This window comes from Lynx rufus, unplaced genomic scaffold, assembly GCF_022079265.1.
Source record: "Lynx rufus isolate CCGP_SWC_20201006 ecotype Redwood Valley unplaced genomic scaffold, mLynRuf1.p SCAF_14, whole genome shotgun sequence".
NCBI classification, from domain to species: domain Eukaryota; kingdom Metazoa; phylum Chordata; class Mammalia; order Carnivora; family Felidae; genus Lynx; species Lynx rufus.
This window is the reverse complement of record NW_025814828.1, coordinates 5,494,758-5,512,672: the sequence shown is the minus strand read 5'-3', so window position 1 is coordinate 5,512,672 and position 17,915 is coordinate 5,494,758. Positions and strand designations below refer to the sequence as shown.

The following is a 17,915-nucleotide window of genomic DNA, read 5'->3' as shown; positions in this document are numbered from 1 at the left end:
ACCATCAGTCACCAAACAGCATCACGGGTTACCAGGAAACTTTGCAATTTACTTCTATTCTTTATCAATTAAATAAGTAAAACATGAACTGCAAATTTAATTGAAAGTGTTAATGGGCCAGAGTGGCCAAAATGGTAGGTCACTGTCTTACGGGTGACTTCTGTTTTTGAATCCACTGCGGGCAAGCTGTAGGTCATGTGGATTACTGAATTCTCCGTGTTAAAATCTGAGCAACTGACATTAAGATTAGAAACTGGGAAAATGCGTAAGAATGTGAGAAAGTACGAAATTTTCTTCTTGGGAATCAGTAGGTTCCCATTTCCTAAGATACCATTCTAATATCCTTGGTAAATAAGGAGAGAAGGGGTTTTCAAAGGGGATGCTTTTTCAAAAGTGAATTTTCTTTTACCTAAGAGATAATAGTTTAGGGAGAATGCCAGGCAATCCGACAGGAAACCGTGACTAGAAGAAATTGAGAATCGGTAGTTTAGGCAGACACGCTAAAGGTTAAGAGAGGTAGAATGTCCACCATGAGGCCCTGGGAGGGTTTTTCTCTAACGGTACCAGGTAGCGGGCCACAGAGCACAGTCCCAACCTCGCCTGGAGAAGCAGCCACAGTCTGGAGTCTGACGCTCAGTCTTCCCATTCTGGAAATGCAGCCCCATCAGCATTGCAGAGCCAAGCTGATGAGGATGGCCGAGTTCTGATAATTCATCCCTCAAAAGCCCGAACCATACAGCAACGCCATGTATAATTTACAGCGGGGATCACGCTCACAGTTCTGGAATGCCCATGAGAAGCATGTTCTCTTGCTGAAAAGAGATCTCACAAGACCCAAAATGAAGACCAGAATGCCAATAGGTGATTGCGGAATTTACACAAGGGTCTTGTGTCTGTGATTCCGTCTTTGGTGATCTCAGACGATGCCCTTCGTGCAGCAGGCACACTGCACACATAACACTGGAATCGTCCGCACTGGAAAGTGCGTGCCACCAGTGGCCTGCGGTTGGGTGTTACATTACTGATGCACACTGTCTGACTTTCATAACTGGTAATACCACCACTTGGACCACTTGTAGGCAAGTCTTGCAGCCAAGGAGCTCTTTCACGTCAACACACGCATAATAGTTTGACAGACGTCTTGAATTCTAAGACAGTAACCTTATTTTTCTTCACTGCGAGTTCTCGCAAGGGACTTTGGTATCCTACTTTTCCCGTAACCCTAGGAAGAGCAGCAGACTCAGACTTATCGAAGCTGTGCTCCTGTCTTGGAGCCACCATCCCACAGCTGGTTCGCTCCGATGTCACTGGATCTCCCAGTCTTTAGTAGAATTACTCTCTGGCCTCCAGCCATCAGGCAAATAAACAGGTTTTTGACTTGCTTCATTTAAGGCTGTGCATCACACACAGAAGCTCTGATGAGTGGTTGACATTAACGATGACAATGACTAAAAAAATCTTAAAGCATTTTCTCGGGATGATTTTTACTACCACTTTTGATTGAAATTTACCCATGGAAGATTTAGAATAAATATCAAAGAAATGCAGTTAAGGACAGTTCATACTTTTTCCAGGTATCTGCTAACACGAGCCTCCATCAGTTTATGGCAAACATGTCTCTTTTTTCCATGAGGTGGTGTCTAGAATAGTCAAGAGCAGAATTATTCTTTTTTTTTTTTCAAACTTTTTAAAGTTTATTTATTTATTTTGAGAGAGAGAGACAGTGAGCAGGGGAGGGACAGAGAGACAGAATCCCAAGCAGGCTCCATGATGTCGGCACAGAGCCTGATTGGGTCTCGATCCCACAGGTGGGAAGCTATGACCCGAGCTGACATCCAGAGTCTGATGCTCAACCGATTGAGCCACCCAGGCATCCTAGAATTATTCACTTCTATACTCATGAAAGAGGATCCAGTAATTGGATAAGGAACACAATTCCCAAATAATATGTTTGGGCGTTCTACTTATATTGATAGTAAAACTGGATTTTTTAAGGGCACATGTACGGCAGGGGCTGACGAGATGCTTCCTGAGGGCCGTCTGGCTCTGTGAGGAAGAGGAATGGCAGAGGCAGAGCGGTTTGTGACGGGCTTGGCGAATCTTCTCTTTCCCTGCAGTCCCAGAATTCGGTGATCCTGCACAGACTGCAGCCAGACAGTGGCTACACCGTGGAGCTGCAGGCCATCGCGTACTGGGGGCAGACGCGCCTGAAAGGAGCGAAGGCGTCCCTGCACTTCACGCCCGCACGCTCTGCCAGCCACAGTAAGTGTCCTATCCTGTCCCTGAACTTCACGCCCACACTCCCCACCGGCCACAGTAAGTGCCCTGTCCTTGTGGAGGCGTGCCTTTCTGGCCTCGCCGTGCGCCTCTCCCCTGATGGCACCCTCTCCCAGCGTCTGGCAGGCTCCACGGTGCGTCCTTAGCAGAGCCACTCATGTCCAACCCTCGAGGCCCCGGACGTGGCAGTGAGCCATCGGGAGGGACAGCTGTAGCTACAGAAAACCTACTTTTTGGGTTCCACGCCATACTTGCTTATCTTTTTCAGCAAATTGGTGTTTAACCTTTGCTTGATCATATTGATCCTTATTGCAGGGGCAAAAAATGGGTCAGTCGCACGCTCTGTATGGGAAATGTATATTGTTGAGTCCTGCTACCCGGGCCAAACGTTTGCTGAATTTGGGAAGTAGCGTCCCTGCCCATCGAGATGACTTCTGTGTGTCAACACGGGTAGCGAGAGAAAGAAGGAAGTCTTCAAGTTTTGTAGGTCGTACAGAGCAAAATCCAAATTTGGGGTTTTGTTTGTTTGCGTGTTGCCAAAAGTAGGCAAACATTTGTGTGTTTGAGATTGGTCATTGAGCCATGTTTCAGTTTTACCTTTGACTTTAACTTGTGTCTTTTGAATATGCAATATTTTGGTGTCATAGTGGAAATTTAGCAAGAAAACTTACGTCTCCTAAACCTGGGGATGGGTGACATACCTGTGGTAACAGGTATTCCACAGTGGTCACGTTGCTTCTTGAAAGGCTACTCAATATTCCATTGAGTAAATTTTTCCCATATTGGTTTTTCTTGCTTCCGGTTTTTCTAAACTAGTATGTTTGCCACAAACTGAGCAAAACAAGAGGAGAGTCTTACATGGCAGTCATATCTGAGCCAGAAAATAAGTTCCTTTCTTGTTTTTGGCTTTGTTCACGAGACGGGGCTAGTTAGAACTGCTCAGGAGAAGCGCGTGGCAAGGTTTCCAGGAATGGGAGAGATTAAAGGACCATGTGATATTGATTCCCTAGGAGTAGAGCCCCATGGTATCTGCCTTTCATCATGGGCCTGCTGCAGAAGGGTAGCAAGTGCTAGAAGCCTGTCTGAATATAGGAAAGGCAAGCCACGCTCTGCAGAGTTAGACGCAGTCATTGCTTATAATTATTTTCTACCACCTGGGAAAAATAGGATCGGAATGAGCAGGTCTGTTTGAAATGATGCTTTCAAAAAAGTTCTAGAAACAGCTTCCTAGCTCCATGAGAAACCATCTCTTTGGAAACTAAGTGTCTTTGAAACAGTCTACTATTTTTAAGCATCTCTCTGAATATAACACAACTTTTACCTAAAATTCCTGTTGGAAACTTTTCTGTAGGTGTAGTAACTTCATGGATTTTTTTAATCCTGTCATTCATCCACTCCTCAACCTGAAATGTATGGCCACAAAACATGACATTACTGTCCCTAATGATGGAGGTAATTGCTATATTATACTGTATTGTACCATAAACATAGGTCCAGTATATAGAATATATACTTATAGACCAAGTATACACGATATAGTACATATGTACCATGTATTTGTTTATGTGTGCATGTCCGTGCACACAGACACACGTGGATACAGGCACACATAAACATACACATGCATATACTGTTCATGCACATAGACATACGCACACATACACATTATTGCAGCACTAGATGCATTTTGAGCTCTGCCCAACATTGAGTTTGGAAGATAAACGTGTACACACGATGGCACAGACATCAGTTCACTGCACACATAGTCATGATGGACACGGAAGAAGCTGAAGTTTCGGTGGGGAATGAGATCCCTCAAGAGTCATGAGTGCCCCGTGGGCCCACAAGGCATGGGCATCCGCCCACACACGGGTGGGTGTGCGTGCGCATGCGCAGAGATTGGAAAGTGTGCTGTGTGTGCAGAGAACTCAGCGTTGGGGAGAAGGAAGGAAGCGGGGGGAGGTAGCACTGTCCCTGGGAGAGCTCAGTGAGTGTGTGGACTCAGCGACCATCTTTGTGCTTCTGATGCCCTATCCCTGTGTCTGGCTGCCAGCGCAGCACCTGTACGGGGGTGGCTAGCAGGTGCTCAGACAGCACACCTGCTCCTCTCCCGGGATCTCCCATGGCAGACGGCTCCCCCCTTCACCCATCTGTTCATGCCAGAGATTGAGAGGCCAGTCTTCATGTTTCTATTTGCTTTCTCTCCAGAAATGCAGTACTGCAGAAAGTCTTTTTCGTCTCTAATGTCAAATGCTCTTGGGATCTGTCAAGTTCTTTGCCATGTTTGGGCCATTCCCATCCCTTTCTTACAATTAAACAAGTCTCCTAATTAGTATCTGTTTTCACTCTTTCTTAACTATCCATTCTGTAGATGGCAGCACACATGTGCTTTAGAAAATAGCAACTGTGTAACATACTTCTCCTTCTTCTGAATTCCACCCTCAAGAGTGTCCCCTAGTCATCTTCTCCCAAAGTTCATCCTTCTTCCTCCCCAGCCTCCTTCTCAGACCTGAGTCCTGTAGACTTCTGCTTCACCAAAGACCTTTTTCTTCTACTGGTGGGAGGGATTTCATGTTGTGTAAAATACGTTTGCCTTTATGTGTCCTGGTTTTTCTGGTAAACAACATTCCTTCCCCATTAGAGCTGGTGTGGGATTGCAGACTCGCATAATTTGTGTTTCTTCCCACAACCGAGAACAAGGAGTGAAGAATCTGACCTCAGCTTGCTATCGTGGGGGTACAGGGAGTGCCTCGGCAAGTCCCCGTGGACACAGAGCTCTGACTGGGCTCTGGATCCCCACAGCACATCTAGTGCTTTCTCACTCTTCCTGGGGCATCGCCACACAAGCCCGTTGGCTCGCTGAGATCCTCTTTAACTAGTTTCTTCTCCCACCCTCGCACGGGGGATTGTAAACCTCTCTTTCTCTCGTATCTGAAGCCATAATGCATAATATAGTACACATTCCTCCCTCTCAGAATGGCACACAGTTCCCCATACGTATGAACACATCATGTTTATCTTCCCCTGTCCTCTGTAAGATGAGGTGGAAACATCCTTCCTTTTGCATATGGCAGACCCCACCATGTGGGGTTGAGACCCACCCCTTCCCAACTTGGAAAAGAACATCCACCAACCCAAAAATCTCATCTAGATCATGGAACACGGGTAATCTGTCCGTTGTGCTCTGCGCCTGTATGTGTGGTGCGTTAAGTACGGCTCCATAAATATCTGTGAAACACAATCAGTAATCCCTATCTTATCTACAATGTCAGTCAACTTTCCATCAGACAGGTTTATTGTGAATGTTAATGTCACTTTTTTAAAAATTTTTTTTAAGTTTTTTTTTTTTTTTGAGAGAGCACGTGCACAAGCTGGGAAGGGGCAGAGAGAGGGAGAAAGAGGGAGAGAATCCCAAGCAGGCTCCACGCTGTCAGCACAGAGCCTGATGAGGGGCTTGATCTCATGAACCATGATGAGATCGTGACCTGGACTGAAATCAACAGTCTGATGCTTAACCAATCGAGCCACCCAGGTGCCCCACTAATGTCACTTTCTAATCATCTTTAAAATTAGATAATGTTTTAACTGATCAATAAAGAGATACAAGAGTTAACCTATCAAAGGCCATTTTATTCTAAGGATTAACTTACTCATGTGGATTCAGAAAGGTGATAAAGGAAAAGTAAATGAGAGAATAGTTCAGAGTACCTGTCATAGCACATATTGTTTTGTCTCAGGGTATCCCTTGGAAGAGATGGGCTTTACCAAAGATTATGCAGGATATAGCTGAATATTTGTCAGGATTTCATACACTGATGGTGATATATAATCTCATAAATGCTAGTACATGACTTTTTTACAAGAACACCGTATATTTCATCACAGACCAATGAGAAGTAAAGAATAATTACAACTTTATAGAATAAGCAAGGGAAATTATATTTTATAGGAAAGAGAGTAGTAAATGCCAGCATGTAAATTACTTTTTGAATTATATTTTCCAGGTCTGCAGGCTGCTAGGTGCTTTAATGACAAAAAGTTCTACGCCAACAAAGGCTGAATGTTCCTGCCATTTTGTAAAAGGGCCCCTTGAAGGAAGAAAAATGTAACAGCGTCTTGAAAGGAAATGTTGCTTGCTCTTTTGGAGGCTGGAAGAATCTTTCCAGGGTTGACAGATTACTGATGTTTTAGAGTTGCCTCATGCTGCTGGGGTATTCTTCCAGCTCTTCAAATTAAAAATGGAGCAGAGAGAAGATATCCTGGAGCTCCTGATCTGTGAAATTAATCAGAATTGTGACATTTGAAAACACAGCCTGGTCATTCACTTCTCTTAACTTTGGGACTATTAAATAAGAGCATAAATCAGACCTCGTATCTTTCTGCAGTATGCAGGAATGATTTTATTCCATTCTTATTTAGTAGTGTAAGTGCAGGACGCCCCTTTCGAGTCAGGTCCAGGCTCCTAGGACCGACGCACATGCCTGTCTGTCCATTACATGTGGCCTCAGCAGCACTACATGGTGATGCATTTCTCTACTTGAAACATTTCAAGGGACCAATGGCAGTTCAAGAGACCAGTGCCAGTTCACTCTTGAGATACAGAAAACTATGTCCTTACATATACGTAATGAGAAATAAAGGTTTGCATAGGCTATAATAAGAAGGCAGGAAGATAGAATTCACACAGAGATTAAACATAGCGTCTAACCCTCTATTTTGGTGGTCCTTGGCAAATTCTCAAAGTCACTCCCTAATAGTACAGGGATTAGAAACCTACATGGCTTGCGAAAATCTTCAATCCTTAGTTAGCTAGTCAACAGATACATTGCGTGTGGGCAGCAGGATTCTTCACCTCCGTGGTGACTAGGAACGGAATGAGTTTTGGCCAAGAGCCCTGTGTGTTCTCTGTCCTGGCTCAGTCTTCTCTGGGCTCTGAGCTCTCTGTGCTGCTGGGCACACTGGCTCCCTCTGGATGATGACACAGGGCCTCTCAAAGTGGCCTGTGATACTGTGATTTAAAATGAGAAACATGTATTCGGTCTTCGACCCCATTCCTGGCACTGGGACTCTATAAACATGCACAAGGACAGGGTTCGGAGAACTTCTGGGTTGGTGAGCATGTGGCAGTGTGGGCACAGTGGCACCCCTAGGGAGGGCACGGAGGCTGTGTGCCCCTTCTCACATAGCTGGCCCTGTGTAGCTCTTCCTCTGGCTGCTTTCGAGTTAGGGCCTTTATAATAAACAGATAGGTAGTCTAGTGAGTAAAATGTTTCTGAGTTCTGTGAGCCACTCTAGAAAATCAGTTGAATCCAAGTTGGGGACCTATAGCGGATAGTCAGAGTGTCACAGGTGCCAACCAGGACGTGTGAGTGGTGTCTGCGGTGGGGGCCGTCTCGCAGGATGGAGCCCTTACCCTGGGGGATCCAAGGCTATCTGCAGGTGGATGGTGTTGGAGGGGGACCCCTCCCCCAAAATGGATGGTGTCCCCGGGGGGGGGGGGATCTGAGGCCATCTGCAGGTGGATGGTGTCAGGGGGGGATCCGAGGCCATCTTCAGGTGGATGGTGTCAGAGGGGGATCCGAGGCCATCTGCAGGTGGATGGCGTCAGAATTAGCTGAATGGTAGGACCCCCACCTGGTGTCTGAGGACTGCTGGTGATGTGATGAAACCCCCGACACACACATTGGCTTTGGGTGCAGAAGCCTGAAACCTAATGTTTCTCAGGGATCCATTTATTTGAACTATTTAAGATAAGACCCTCTAAGTTAGAACCTGAGTAATGCACCCATTTCCTTTGAATCCTGGAGCAGAGGATGTAGTGGGCACACTGGTGACAGTGGGCATGGTAGTGTAAGCGGGCACCACAGTGACAGTGGGCACAGCGGTGTCAGAGGGAATGGAGGTATCGGGGCACAGCAGTGTGAGCAGCAGTGGACGGTCCATGTGGTTGTTCTGCATCGGGGTGCTGGGGTCCTCCATTTTCCTCTACTTGCCTCACCCAGGTCAGGAGTGTCCTCCCTGCCCCTGCTTTGTTCCCTCTTGCTCCTGTCTTCCCAAGCACGTGGACCTCACAGCTATGTCAGAGAAGGTTCCATAACATGCTTCTTAGCGGGATGTAATCAGTGCAGCACAATCCGTTCTCTCCCAAGGGGCTGCTTGGGATTGAGAAAGCAGAGAAGTCTTGCGGGATTTCTCACCCTGCTTCTAAAATTAGGGAGTGGGTAAGAGAGACGTGAGGCCAGGGCAAAGTTCTCATATCCTTATAATTATTTTTAATGTTTATTTCTGAGAGAGAAAGAGAGTGGGAGCGGGGCGAGGGGCAGAGAGAGACACAGAAATCTGAAGCAGGCTCCAGCCTCCCAGCTGTCGGCACAGAGCCCGACGCGGAGCCTGAACTCACAGACTGTGAGATCATGACCTGAGACGAGGTCAGACACTTAACCAACTGAGCCACTCAGGCACCTGTCCTCATTATTAAATAATGTATATTCTCACCTTGCCCTCTAAAAGGAGGTGGCACTTAGTGATGGACACACGATGGCCCTGGGATTATAGCTCAGTTTCACTACTGCTTGAATTGCACGAAACTGGACATTATTCTTCGTATTTTTGATTCCTCCATCTTTTGTCTGTAACATGTGTAGGCTAATGCCGGTTGCTCAGGTATCTGCAAACGATGTCCCGCAGGCTATCTGCAGCCCACCGCCTGTTTTTGTGAATAAAATTTTATTGGCCCGTGGCCACACTCATTTGTTTACAGATAGTCTATGGCTGCTTTTGTGCTGTAATGAGAGCGAGTAGTCGGGAGAGACCGTGTGGCCCACGAAGCTGAAAGTATTTACAGTCCAGCCCTCTACTGATAGTTTATTGACCCTGTTCTATTTCATAGGATGGCTGTATGGATACAAATAAAATTGTGGCAGAGCTCACCGAGCACACCAAACACCACCAGGAATATACCTGGAGAAAAAGTGAGGTTGATTACGTGTACCCTGGAGAAAAAGCATGTTTGAATCCCGTGAAAAAGGATTACTGTGCCAAAATAAGTAAAACATTCTGCAAGACCCAGACAAGTGAATGCTTGGTAACAGCTCTAGAGCCATGAACTCAGATTTCATTTCATCCAGTACATACTTACTAGGCGACTACTACATGTGTGTCCCTGAGCCAGGCAGTGGAAATCCAAGCGAGGTTAGAGGAAGGTTCTGCTGCTACAGGAGTTCAAGATCAGCTGGAGGGACAAATTAAAGGGGAGGAAAAGTTACTTAAAGCTGGGAAAGTATAGGTGCACTGAGGAAGGTTTGTTTCTGTACATCTTGGGAAATCATCCCTTAGAAGAGCATAGGGTGAGTTCTGAAGGACAGAGCGTCATGCCAGGCACGGACAAGGAGCGCCAGTGCCTTCTGAGCTAATGGAGTCTTGAACGTAGTTACGAAGGAACCCAGCGGATTTTAGGAATTAAGAATAGCACAAATGGGAAAGATGCAGCTAAATTAAAACAACAAAATAAAAAGAACAGTAAAACTAGAGTCAGATTGTGGCACAAAACAGTGATGTGATAAGAAATAGCCTAGCGCAGAGTGTTGGAAATCAAAGTTTGAATTACCTCATTCAGAGAAGGTTTTCCTGGTGGAAGAAAGGAAGAGAAGGGAGAAAGGGAAGGGAGGGAGAGAAAGAAGGGAGGAAAGGAAGGAAGAAAAAAGAACCCTTAAATTCTATTCCCCCATCTAACGTATCACTGCATTGCATTTCATTTGCTGACTCGATATTTCCCGTACAAAGTTGATTGAATAAGGTTTCCATTTAGGGCCTCGCCCCAGGTGTTGGATAGATGATGCTGGTACTTCTGTGAAAAGCTATCTGTATTGTTTCCATGATACATGGAAACTTTTACTTACTTTCTTTATAACTACAAAAAAAAATCTATAATGAGAAATGCTGTCTATACCTCTTTGCACCAGAGCGCCTTTCTCGCCGGGGTGAACGTGTACTGATCACCGATTACGTTTAACAAGGGAATCACAGTGTTGTACTTTTTTCAGAAGAGCAAGTTGGGAAACCCAGGAAGAGTGTGGTGCACATACAGCCATCTTTCCAAAGACGACGGCCTGCTCGCCTCCTGGAAATCGGAGCTCCCTTCTATCAAGACAACCAGCTGCAGGTGAAGGTCTACTGGAAAAAGACTGAAGGTGCGTCAATGCTCTTTGATGATTTGTTATTTGCATTAAGTAGCCCAGTGATCTCAGGGTGCTGGTGGGAAAGTCAAGTCGAGACACGGTGTTGATATTAAGGAACACGGGAGCTGAACAAAACACTTTAGTCCTTTTTTTTTTTTTTTTTTTTTAATGCCTTGCTGTTGTGAAGTCTGGATGGGCAGCCCCGTCTTTCCCAGGAATCTGTATCACATTTGGAAATCAGTATCAGTCAGCTGCTTGCACGTTAACATTTCAGGGATGTTAGCCTGTCTTCACTGTGTTCTCAGAAGGCCGATCTTGTCTCTCAAATACTCATTATTTTGTGCTGTAAATTTTTGTCCTAAATGAGATTTTTGTTTAAAAAAAAAAAAAAGGCAACCCAAATAATTGGATTCGGAGATGGAAATGGAGAAAAAAAGTCACTTATCTCAGTAGTATTTCATAGGAACAGCATTTAGGTGGATGTCCTTTCGGAAGTTATCTGTGTTTCTGTTCTTCCCTCATTTGTTTTATGTGTATGTCCCCCCATATATACTATTTATATGTAAAACACACACATTTTCGTATAACATATGAGCATTCTACCTTGTCGCGCATTTCCGGTGACATTTTTGAATCGCTGCTGTGCACAGACACGCCACACTATCCCAATGCTCCACTGAAACAAACCAGTCAGGTGCCTTCAGAAGTTCCATGCTATGATTCATTCTTCAGTAAAGATCTGCCCTCAGAATACATTCTCTTCGTTCTGAGTATTTGCTGGAGTGGCTGTCTTTGGGATAAATTCATCTTGTTTTCTTTATTCGTAGCATATTTATCTTGTGTTATTGACATGGTCCTTTTGGATCTCCTGGTGCACTTTTATCCTCTCTGATGCGTTTTGAAAACATACAAAAAAATAGATTGTTTCAAGAGCTCAGTTTTTACAGTTCTTCCATTTCTTCTGGAAGGGCAGTGTTGCTCTGGTATTCACTCATGTGCCATACAGGAGACTGGTGTCGGAGTTCTTCTTGTTCCAGCGGTTTCTTCACAACTGTTGACATCTGGGGCACCTGGGGGTCTCAGTCGGTTAAGCGTCCAACTTCGGCTCAGGTCATGATCTCATGGCTCATGGGTTCGAGCACCGTGTAAGGCTCGCTGCTGTCAGTGCAGAACCCGCTTCGGATCCTCTGTCCCCCTTGATCTCTGTCCCTCCTCTGCTTGCACGCTCTCTCAAAACTAAATGACACATTAAAAAAAAAAAACGACTGTTTCCCCAAAGCTCTGGGCTGCTACCTTGGCCCTAAATCAAATATTATGGGAAAGTTAATTTCTTTAACTTTCTGTAGAGGCATTTGGCATATTTTTCCAACTTTCTGGCATTACTACATTGTCTTAACTACTGTAGGTTTATACATATTTTTAATAATAGCCTTTCAGTTTTTTTTTTTACTTTTTTTCAAATTGTCTTGATTATTCTTTGCCCTTTGTATTCTTGTATAAAAATTTGCACTAGTTTCTCGATCTCCACAAAAATCTTCTGAGATCTTTACTGAAATTACAATCAATCTATATGGTAATGACTGGAGGGGCGCCTGGATGGCTCAGTTGGTTAAGCGTCCGAATTTGGCTCAGGTCATGATCTCACGGTTCTTGAGTTCGAGCCCTGCGTCAGGCTCTGTGCTGACAGCTCAGAGCCTGGAACGTCTTCGGATTCTGTGTCTCCCTCTGACCCTGCCCTGCTCCTGCTCTGCTCCTGATCATGCTCTGTCTCTCAAAAAGTAATAAATATATGGTAATGACTGGAGAATTCACTCCTTAAAAATCTGCACACTTGACATATCACTTTATTTATTCAGGTTTTAAAATTTCCTCTCAACAGTGATTTGTAATATATAATGTGGAAGCTGTAATACTTTTTGATATGATTATTCTGAGGTGTTTATTTGGATCCTATGATATATACATGCATACATTTCCCTCCATTTTATTCTCTAACTTTTGCTGCCATATATAAAAATGCATCTTCCAAGGCAGCTGGGTGGCTCAGTCAGTTAAGTGTCCGACTCTTGGTTTCGGTTCAGGTCATGATGTCATGGTTCGTGAGTTTGAACCGCACGCTGGGCTCTGTGCTGATAGCACGGAGCCTGCTTGAGTTTCTCTCTCTCCCTGTCTCTGACCCTCCCAAGCTTGCACTCTCACTCTCTCAAAATCAATAAACTTAAAAAAAACCCATCTTCTATTTATGTCTTGATGGTGAATCCAACTATATTGTTATATTACTTTGCTCATTACATTTCCTCTGATGATTCTTTTCCATTCTTCTGTAAAGGCAATCACGTAGCATGTAAATAATGAGAATTTTATAGTTTCCTTTCCAGACCTTTGACATTTTACTCCTTTCCCTTGCCTTGACGTTCAGTACAGGGTGGAATACAAGTGATCATTGCAGATGTGTATGGTCAATATTCCCATACGATAATGACTGGAACCCACAACGACCAAGGAATCACATCTGTCTTCAAGTGCAGATTAAACTGGAACCACCGTGCAGTAGAGTTACTTTGCTGGCAGATGTAGGTTGATTTCACCAGATCACATGGCCACTTAGGAACTAAGAATAAGTCATGCTCTAACTAGAGTTTTGTCTTCCTCCAGAATGCGCTTTTTCTTAAATTATATCCATCCCATTTTCCTTTTGATTTTAAATTTGAAAGCCAAATTAACATATAAAACATAGGGGAGCCTCACTGTACCACAACCCTCTGTAGAAGGAGACTGTGGAAAGCTTTGGAGAGTCCAGCCCTCTCTGAAGTGGAAAGCATGTGTGCCGAACTTATTCCACATTTGTTCTCCTTCTAGAAGCCTGTTAGGCACCCTGTGACTTACGGAATCCCAAACCAAAGTTCCCCAGACACTTATGAAGCATGTGTACATTCATAATTATCACAAATGTAGGAAAGGAGACGCCTTTTAAATCAAAACACAGTGCTACTATTTTACGAATTCTGTTCAGAATGTGAAAATGAGCTCTCTTTCTGTTATGAAAAGGACACTTTGGCTGGCTTTCTGGACGTTTTCCCTGTGTAAAATTATAATTGTGTGCACTGAATACAACTCAATAGACCCATCTCAAATGGTTTGAAAGCCTTAGGCACAAGTACCTGAATATTCTTTAATCGTAACTAATTTCCACCATTGGATACACTGAGTTGAAAACCTAAAAGAAACTAAATGTTGGTGACAAATCAGAGGAGAAGAGAATCTTGTTCACTAATTGAGACAAAATGGTAAGTAGAAATTGGTTTCTGCCTATCTGTTACATTTCCTAAAAGTGAGGGTGGCCAGAACGTTGGTTTTGGACTTGGGAGTTAGGAACTCAGAAGCACAAATCTGTTCACTCACATTGAATATTCTCACAGAGAGAGCTTCAGTGGTTTTGTATTATTTATGATGACACAGCATATAATTTTGTAGGGAAGTGACTCAAACATCAAATATTAGCCCACCTTAGTGCATATGGTAGTTGGCTTATAATAGTGAATGCTCTGGAAGGAAAGAAATATCCTCAACAGTGAATTTCTGGAACAATCATTATTTATAAAAGGAATAGTTGTCCTTTTGTTATTCTACAGACATCAGTTCCGAATAGAATCTACAATTGATTATTTTAGGCTTTTTGGTTTAGACTTAGTGTTTGCACTCCAAAAATATGAAAAATTAGCTCAGAGAGAGAAAACGTACTTCTACTTTGAGTAGAAATGCCTTCTGCCTGGGTGTACAGAATTGTACAAAATCAGGAAGTCTGTCTCACCAAAGCATTTTTACAAATATGAAGAGAATGAGGCATTATTTCGTGAAAGGATATCATCCAACTAACATTTATTGAGCATGTACTACGTACCAGGTGCTATTTCTGGTGTTAGAGATGCTTAGAGAACAAACTCCCATCTAAGAAATGGGCATTTTCTGCTGCCTCTCCATGTGTATGTCCCCTGCCATCAGTGTGGAGAGTTCCCCTCACCGCAGCTATTCCACGGTGCTCCGAGATGGTCTCTTTCTCACAGCTCTGAGTTCAGTCAGGCCAGCATTCTTGATCATTAGATGTTTGGAATTTAGAGATTAACATTGAATTAAAAATTGTGCAGCCTTTCATTTTGGCCAGACACTGTTGGATACATTTTACTTTTTATTTCGAGTTAGGTATATTTCAGGAACAAATTAGAGACATCTACTTTTTTGAAGCATAGTTGAAGCATGCTGAAAATAAATGTCAGTATTTAAAAATACTTCTCAAGGACTTTTCAATTCATTTGTGGAAGGAAGAACTTGAGCTCCAGAACCAGAACAGCAAGGCATTTAGGATAGAATTTTCATATGTATCCCCTTAGGAAACATTTGATTTAATGACACTGTTTTTCATATTCTAGTTAGACACTTGGTCCTGAAGTCATATCCTAAATACGAGCTTGCAGTATTTTCATACTTGGCAAGATGAAGCTGAAGACAAGACTGACTGTCTATCTGTCTATCTTGTCTAATTTATTTATTTTTGAGAGAGTGCATGTGAGCAAGTGGAGAAGGGACAGAGGGACAGAGAGATAATCTTAAGCAGGTTCCATGCTCATTGCAGAGGCCATATTGGGACTCGATCCCATGACCCTGGGATCATGACCTGAGCCGAAATCAAGAGTCAGATGCTCAACCGAGTGAGCCACCCAGGTGCTCCAATGGTCACTTAAGCTTGAAACCATTCTTAATTCTTCTCCCCTCCACATGTTAGGCATATCGTGTCATACTTTACGTCCTTTTATTTTGTGAATCCATTCGTAGAAAAACTTACCGCTTGTGTTTACTGCTTTTCTTATTCTTGCTTATGGTCTTTCTTTTCCACTCAAAGTGGCCCCTTTAACATTTCTTGTAAGGCTGGTTTAGTGGTAATGAATTCCTTTAGCTTTTGTATGTCTGGGAAACTCTTTCTCTCTCCTTTTATTCTGAATGATAAGCTGGCTGGATATTCTTGACTGCGAGCCTTTTTTCTTTCAGCAGTTTGAATATATCATGCCACTCCCTTTTGCCCTGCAGAGTTTCTTCTGAAAATCAGTGGATAACCTTAGGGGGTTTCCCTCGTATGCAACTGTTTTCTCTTGCTGCTCGTAAAATTCTCTCTTAATCACTACTTTCTACTATTTTAATTACTATTTATCTTCTGTGGACCTCCTTGGGTTGATATTTTGGGGGCTCTCTGTGTCTCCTGGATCCAGATTTCTGTTTTCTCCCCCAGATTTGGTTTTCAGCTATTATTTCCTCATACTCATTTTCTGCCCCTTTTTCTCTCTTCTCCTTCTTATATCCCCCTATAATGTGAATGTTATTACGTTTCATGTAGTCACTGAGCTCCCTCAGTGTATTCTCATTTGTTGTTATTAATGGTTTTCTCTCTCCTGTTCTGCTTGATTGCTTTCCATTACCGTGTCCTCCGGTATGCACTGCCTCTCTTCTTCTGCTTCCTCTAGTCTCCTGTTTATTCTCTCTTGTTGATTCTTAGTTTCTGTTATTGATGTTTTCATCTCATTGGTTCTTTGTTATGTTTTCTATCTCTCTGTTGATGTTCTCACTGAGATCCTCTAGTCTGTTCTCAAGTCCAGTGAATATCTTTATGACCATTACTTTAAATTCTCTATCAGGCATTTTGTTTAGCTCTCTTTCTGTGACTTTGTCCTGTTGTTTCATTTGGAACATATTCCTCTGGCTCCTCACTTTGTCTAACTCTCCGTGTGTGTTTCTCTGTGTTAGGGAAGTCAGTGACGTCTCCTGCTCTTGAAAGCAGTGTCCTTATGAAGAAGAATTCTGTAGTGCCCCATACGCAGTGTCCCCTGTTCACCAGAGTCTGGCACCTCAGGGGAGTCTGCTCTGTGTGTTGTGTGCACTGCACTCTTGTAGCTGAGTTGGGTTTCCCTTCCGGCCAGTTGTCTTCCATGGCTCTCTCTGCCTGTTGTGGGCAGGGTTTGCTTCCTGTGTTGTTAGGGGCCAGCCTGGGGTCACCTTGGGCTTGGGTAGGGTCAGACCAGGCATTGGCAGGGCGTTCTTCCTGTGTTGTCCTCTGAGAAGCTCTTGTTGGTGGGTGGGGCTTGCAGTCAGAACCGAGGTCTGCCTCCAGCCCACTGCTGGGGCTACAGCTGCAGTTGCCCTGGCATGTTGGTTACCTTCCCCTCGCCCTGGGGCAGGAGTTGCTTTGGGGTGATGTTGGCCCCTGACGGGACTGTTTGCACAGTGCCAGGCTGGGTGCACTGCTTTAGATGGGCTCTGGCCAAAGGTGTATTGGAGGGGGTGGGTCCCGCAGGAGAACACGGGGGCAGGGGTGTGCGGAGTTAGCAAGGTTCGTGAGGGCCACGTGCAGCCCAGATCTGGCTTCAGGGGGCGTGTCTGCAGAAGAGCATTGTTAGCAAGCAGGTAGAGGGTATTTGTCCTGCAGCAGGCGTCCCTGTTTCGAGGCAGGGAGGGCGGGGAGAGAAATGGTGCCTGCCACTGTTGTTCTTGGAGAAACTTCCCAAAGGTCCCTTCCCTGCAGCACATATTCTAAGGTTACTAAACAGATCTCCCTCCTGTGAACCCCAGGTGTTTCTCATCCTGTTGTTTCTGTGCTGTATCTCAGCAGGACTATTTGTTATGCTGTCTCTTTAAAGGCGGGGACTCTGTCTCCTCACCCTCCAGCTCTCCAGAGTCATCCCTGCTGAGTTTAATGTTTAAGCTCTACTGATGGTAAATTAATTCAAGAAATTCTGCCCCTCTAGTTTGCAAAGCCAGACGTTATGGGCCTTGTCTTCCGTGTGTGAGTCCCCCTGTGCTTTGGATGCCTGGTGTGAGGGTCCACGCCCATGGAGTTTCTCTCCGGGGACAGTCCTGGGGCTCTGGTTAATTGCCAACCATGTCTCTGCTCTTCCTACCCTCTTCACAGTGCCTCTTCTCTACATGTAGCTGTCATGAGTCTGTTCTGCGAGGCTTCAGGTCATTTTCTGGGTTGTTTACACTGAGGTGGGTGTTATCTTGCTGTATCTGTGTCATTATGTGACCTTGGGATCCTCCTCCTGTGCCCTCTTCCCTGGAAGTCCAAGAAAATGATATTGAAAGCCGTGGGACTGAACAAAATTATTCAGAAAGCGGACCATGAACTCAGGCAAGGCTGAGCTCATCTAGAGCTGTTGGGGGGGAGGGGATGGAGTTGAAAGCGGGTGTCCAATGTCATTTGTTTTTTTTTATTTTTTGAAAGAGAATGCCTGTGAATGGGGGAAGGGCAGAGAGAGGGTGACAGAGGATCTGAAGTGGGCTCCGAGCTGACAGCACAGAGCCAGACACAGACCTCGAACTCAGAAACCGCAAGTTCAGACCTGAGCCAAAGTTGGATGCCTAACTTACTGAGCCACCCAGGTGCCCCCAATGTGTCATTCTTAGCACCTCCTCTTA

The 17,915-nt window shown here is 44.5% G+C and overlaps 1 protein-coding gene across 1 annotated transcript in view; it reads left to right on the top strand.

Moving 5' to 3' along the window:
* ANOS1 (anosmin 1) overlaps positions 1–17,915 on the top strand; it is a 187,257-nt gene that overhangs the window by 154,773 nt on the left and 14,569 nt on the right. The window contains exons 8-9 of the mRNA XM_047075872.1: positions 2,118–2,262; positions 10,320–10,466. Coding sequence (XP_046931828.1) covers positions 2,118–2,262; positions 10,320–10,466 — 292 coding nt within the window. The remainder of the gene's footprint in view (positions 1–2,117; positions 2,263–10,319; positions 10,467–17,915) is intronic.